This window comes from Pithys albifrons, chromosome 2 (genome assembly GCF_047495875.1).
Source record: "Pithys albifrons albifrons isolate INPA30051 chromosome 2, PitAlb_v1, whole genome shotgun sequence".
Classification (NCBI taxonomy): domain Eukaryota; kingdom Metazoa; phylum Chordata; class Aves; order Passeriformes; family Thamnophilidae; genus Pithys; species Pithys albifrons.
This window is the reverse complement of record NC_092459.1, coordinates 73,724,122-73,730,121: the sequence shown is the minus strand read 5'-3', so window position 1 is coordinate 73,730,121 and position 6,000 is coordinate 73,724,122. Positions and strand designations below refer to the sequence as shown.

At 38.1% G+C, this 6,000-nt stretch overlaps 1 protein-coding gene across 4 annotated transcripts in view; it reads right to left on the bottom strand.

Annotated features, from left to right (window-relative positions):
- Positions 1 to 2,814: 2,814 nt before the first annotated feature.
- FAM120B (family with sequence similarity 120 member B) overlaps positions 2,815 to 6,000 on the bottom strand; it is a 56,018-nt gene continuing 52,832 nt past the window's right edge. For 3 of the 4 annotated variants that reach the window (XM_071549501.1, XM_071549502.1, XM_071549499.1), the window contains exon 10: positions 2,815 to 4,853. In XM_071549501.1, coding sequence (XP_071405602.1) covers positions 4,801 to 4,853 — 53 coding nt within the window. In that variant the 3' untranslated portion in view covers positions 2,815 to 4,800. The remainder of the gene's footprint in view (positions 4,854 to 6,000) is intronic. The other variant, XM_071549498.1, reaches the window with a different exon arrangement.

The following is a 6,000-nucleotide window of genomic DNA, read 5'->3' as shown; positions in this document are numbered from 1 at the left end:
GTTGTGCACTACTGTAACTGCTACCTGGGAAATGAGCAGCACTCCATACAAGATCAGGGTCTGTAAGGCTGAGGGTTTTTAATACAATAAAGATGTATTTTCCCAGTTGGCAAAAGCAAAACCAAACATTAGTCCTTAATTTTGTAGTTAATATTAAATAACTTTAGGTTGGGGAGCACTCAGACAGAATACCCAGCCAGCTTCCCCATTGTCATTTGCAGACAACTCTTCAACTCATCATGTGATGCCCCAACTACAAACTAATGGATAAAAAATCCTAGCCAAGTCACTGTAGGCTAAATTTAACGCCTGATCTCCCACCTACGGCTTCAAAAGCAGTACAAGACAGAAGAGCTGTAGGAGCATCAGTTTCAAGAATATATTCTTTAACAAATGAGCTTCCATGTTCTGAAGCAGCTTCAGATTTATGGTGTGTAATGTTGAAATGCAGTGTACTCAGTGGCCTAATTACCAGTGAGAGAGGTTTGGGTGTCAGCTGCAAGGTCTAGGAAATCAATGAAAGCAAGGCCCTAATTGTACAGATACAAAGACACTTTGCAGGTTGTAGCTGTTTTCAGCAGCAAGTAATCCCACAGGCTGTATCTATTGTTTTGACACAATCCAACTACAATGATAGTTTCAGCCAAACTTCCTGACCCCTGTGCTGTCAGGGCATTAAGGCTCACTGTCACAGGACAGAAAGGGTTGCCTGCTCCACAAGGGAAGGCAAGCCAGTTGTGGAGTGGCAATGTAGAGCAGTGACCTGACTGGTGAGAGTGCAGTCTCACAGTACCTGAAGAAAAGCAGAGCAGGTCTGATGATGGTAACCAGATTCACACAACATTCCTGTGATCACTGGACAAGTGTATGTGGATGAGGGACATCCAGGCAAAGCCAGGAAGTCAAATCAGCAAGGCAAAGGCAGAATTAAAAGATAGATTAAGCAAGTACCAAGGGCAAGGACCTGGGCTTAAATGGACCCTAGGCTCTTGAGCCAAGGGTCTCATGAGACTCCCATGACACTTCTCACATCTCTCATGCACTAGCTGGATAATAAGTCACCCAGCTGCAGGTGGCCAAACATCCTGAGGGCCATGAGAAGGGCCTGGTAGTGCATTCAGGGTGCAGGCATTCAGCTGTCAGGCACCCCTGAACCTGGGACACCAGAAAACACTGGTGCTTGTACAGTCACCATGACTGAGCCCTATTCTGAGCTACCTCAACTGGTCTGAATGCCCTACATTCAGGAGAAACCTTAGCAAGCCATCAACATGTATCTACAAGGGCAGCCTCACCAGACTCACAAAACATCATGGTATTGCTACACTCTCAAGCATGATATGCCCATATGGCATTAACATGCCAAGGTTTCTACTTATTTACTGTGCTGACCATGCTTCTACATTACCAAAAGATACTCTCTAAGAAGGAGGCTCTGCACCACTGAGGAATATCCCACCAAACTTCCTAGTGAAGGACATGCACTAGTCTGACTCCCAGCTTAGCTGACAAGAGGGAGTCAATGTTTAAATGTAATTTTTTTATTTTCTTCCCTAATATTTAAAGAAAACCTTTACAAAATAATACCATATGAGTATCCTTATAATTTTGTTCAAACAGCATGGCACAAAAAGATCTGTAGAGCTTTAACACTGCTGTTCCCCTCCATCTCAGCACAGCACTTGCTAAGGCAGCAAAGAAAGTAAAACTGTAGTTTCCTATTTTATAAAAGAGGCATAAAGTATATGTTTTGATACTTTCAGTCCCACAGCATCGTAAGATGAACTCAGTGTTTCCGTGTTTTCTGCAGTCCAGATTCAGATTCCTGGTGTGATGTTGTCACAGAGGAGTAAAGTAATGTAAGAGGAAGGATACATAATAGATAAAAAGAGGAAATTTGATAAATGTCTTCCTGTCAGTCATTCATTCTCTCACAATGACCATTTACAATTTCTGCTGAGTCACAGTTGACTAAGTTATTGATGTTATAGAATATTCTCTGAATCCCATTCCTAAAGGGGAACACACAAAGCTAATAAATCAATCCACAATTTCAGTGAACATTGGATGAAGGATAGCTACCCAGTGCATAGGCTAGAGAAGGTTGTAACCCATACAGCCAAACAAGAATTCTCTTACTCATAAACATATGTTCCACCACTTCAAATCCACATTGTTCTTCCTATGTCCTGCAACCATTCAAAACAACCTTGTAGTCCACATTTAAGGGAATCCTATTAAAGTGAAATCTTCAAGGTCATATTCTTGTCTATGACTTCCTTTTAGAGCCCACAAGCTTTATAGGACTCAGAACAACACAAAATTCAGTGAGACAGGAAAGTAGCACCTCTGTGTTTCGACTTCATGCTTATGATTTGACTGTACAATTTCTGGTGGGAAAAAAATATTTTGGTTTGGAAATAATAATAAGCAGCTTCTGCTTATGGTCTAAGATTAGGCAGAAAAAAGCCCTCACAGAGATGCTATCAATTCTTGAGTAGTCAGGGTAATTATTACCAAGAATTCATAACATACCACAGTCAGCACAGCAAAGCTCCCACTCTAACTGTATTTAAGTTTGGTTTGTTGAGGCCAAGAGAAATCTTTTCTCATATCAAAGCCTGGCACACAATCACATTCTTTTCAAATACACCACTATACATCATGAGATCCCTGAAACTAGAGAACCTTCCATAAAACTCAGAGAACATTATTCCAAAAGGTTTGGGGGTGGGGGAAAAGGAAAAAAAAATGACAGTGTAATTACAGTCAGTGACAAATCAATCAAAAAAGGAAGCAGGAATATTCCTATTGTGACAGGATCTGTGGATTGCAAATCAAGACACCATGTTGTATAAAAATTGCATGTGTTAAAACTTTTAATAGATTTTGAAATCCTGTATTCCTTATATATTTAGTTGGATTGTTGGTGTATGCTGAGTACAAAAAATATATTTATTGGGTCACAAACAGAAAAATACTTGCAAGGAAATCATAGCATAGTTATGTATGTCTGATGATACCATTGACTTTGACATAACATGGAAACTAAACAGGAACTCATTCCACTGACAGTTGACTCAAAGGAGTTACCTGCACAAGGACTAAGAAACAACATTAACTGCATAATCACAGAATGGGTCAGGTTGGAAGGGACCACAGTGGGTCATTTGGTCCAACCTCCCTGCTCAAACAGGATTGTTCTAGAACACATTGCGTGGGATTTCATCCAGGTGGTTCTTGAGTATCTCCAGTGAGGCAGACTCCATAACCTATCTGGGCAATGTATTCCAGTGCTTGGTCACCCACACAGCAAAAGTTCTTCCTCATATTCAGGTGGAACTTCCTGTGTGTCAGTTTCTGCCCATTGCCTCTTGTCCATCACCAAGAGGAGCCTGGCTCCATCCTCTTGAGAGTCTCCTTTTAGATACTTATAGACATTGATGAGGTCCCCTCTGAATTGTTTCTTCTTGAGACTAAACAGGCCCAACTCTCTCAGCCTTTCCTTGTGAGAGATATTCTCCAGTCTCTTAATCATCTTCGCAGTCCTCTGCTGGACTTGCTCCAGGAGCTGCATGCCGCTTTTTTATTTCCTATTTTCTTTCATCACAGACCTCCCATATGAGAAGGAGTTACTATATAATTTAATGTACTGAAAATGCTGAAGTATAAAAGTAAAGATACTGTGATTCCAAAGCACATACGCAGATGAAAACCCAGTAGTTCCATAAACATCCTCTTGAACCAACCCTGTTCAAATTTTGCTAGAAATCTAAGAAAAGCATGAAATTGTTGAAGGCTACGTAGATGGAGTCATATTTCAATCAAGTTGATTGTAGATCAATAAAGAAAGAAACACAGTTCTAAGTGTGTCACATACATTCTACAATCTTATAAAAAATTGCATGTGCTCCATTATTTTACATTTCTTTAGTATTGTTTATACTCTATTTAAAATGAAATAATTCTAATACTACTTAAAATGAATTAACTTTAGAATTAAGAAATATCTCTATCACTGAAATTGAATCACAAAGTGAAATATATAAATTTTTAAGAAACAATTCTGAAGATAAGTGTTTACATTAGAATTCTGGACAGAAAAGAATGCTGAGTTCTCATAAGTATTACTCATTACAGAAGTAAAGCATGACAGATTCTTTCTCTCTTCAATTGATAAAGATTGAAAAACTCAACTGGAAATACAAAATGTAAGCACAATTTTTGTCTCTTGTAAGAAAGTGTTACATTTCACAAAAAAGGGTTTTTGTTTCATTGGCAGATAATGCTTAAATCAGTGATGCCATTTTTCAAACTTTTCAAAAGGTTTTGGTAACAATGCTATAACCCTTAAGATACAGACACAATGCACAATTAAGAAACCACAATACAGCATGAACATGACACATGGTGGAGAAAGTCTTGCAATATAAACAACAATAAAAATATGCAAAAATTTATAGTTTAAGTCTTAAATTTACACTCAGAAATATCTAATAATATTGTAAAAAATGCTTCAGACTCTCTGTTTTCAAATGGACAAAGTCACATAGCTATACTGGGATCCTACTGTGCCTAAGGTACCTGTAACTTAGGTTTTAGTGATTCTGGTCTCATAACAAGAGAGCTAACATGACAAGTGATTAACAAAGTGAACAGCTTTAGCTTTGAGTGATTTCCTCCACAGTAACACAGTTCAGTTACTCTGGAAAGTTCATAAGAAAGAGGCTTGCATACGAAAAATTATCTCAATGATAACTATCCCCTCATCTCAGTTTACCACCCGTAGACATGTATTCTTTACTGAGGAGGATGGTGAAATCTCCTCCGGTCTGGGTGTCCCGATCTTCCTCCTGGAGAGAGAAGGAGAGGAATTAAATACTTTTAATGAACATTAAAGCAGGAAAAAAAGAGCTTATTCTATTAGCCGTCAAGAAAAATTAAATTTATACATATCTTGAAAAAAGTACATGTCCTTGTCCAGTTGGTGTATAATTATAGCTAATACTTTGAGATGATGGAGGATAAAGTCCACAGTGGCACTGTTTTTCTTAGAACTGGTGGGCAACTGTAGCTTTTAAATCTAGACCAATTAATGGGTTGGGATAGTGAGTCATACAGGTCACACACTGTGGCTGATAGAGAAGACTGTATGAATTCAGGAAAGGAAAATACACTATTTAGAACCAGACATGTTATATTTAAAATATTTTCATCCTGGTTTAAGTGTGCTTGCATACAATACTGCTTTAGTTAAAGATTCCTGTCAGTAAAGTAGTACTCACACTGTAGATTACATCTTTTTTTTCAGCACTGAAGTTCTACCAAGGCCCATCTGCATTACAGTTCTATCAAAATCCCATTAATCAGAAACATGCTTGAACACAGAGTATGCAATGCAAACGTGGTGGAAGGCTTGACTAAATATCTTGCAAACGAGAGCTTGCTTGCATTGTCTTCTGTTACACATTTTACAGTGTGCTAAGACTGAAGTGAATGTAGCCTCTTGATGTAACTATGTTCTGTGAAGAAATGGAAACCTGGATAATTCCTTTTTGTCTTGGACAAAAGAGTTTCTCTTGAGGGAAACATGCCTCCAACAACATTTTACCTCATATCTTTCCTTGACACTCATCTTCTGTTTCCCCTGGAAAACTGCTTACAGTTCTCCATAAAAGCATTTCTCCAAGACTTTGTGGTTTGTTGTTTTGTTTTGTTTGGGTTTTTTTAATAAAGTACTTCTGCAAAAGTGATATTTTCTAAGTTAAAATCCTTAGAAACCAACAAGCTGCCCAATTCCACTTTTTTTTGTTTGTTTTGTTGGGTTGGGGTTTTTTTCTCCTAATAAAAAGAGGGAAGAAAAACACAGGAAAGATGGATAGAGGCAAAGAAGTAAAACTATATTTTTAAAAAGGAGTTTTCTTAAGATAGAATATGGTTAACTCCCAAATCCGAAGACAACATCTAAAAGCAAGTATGAAATTGTCAGAATGCTTCATG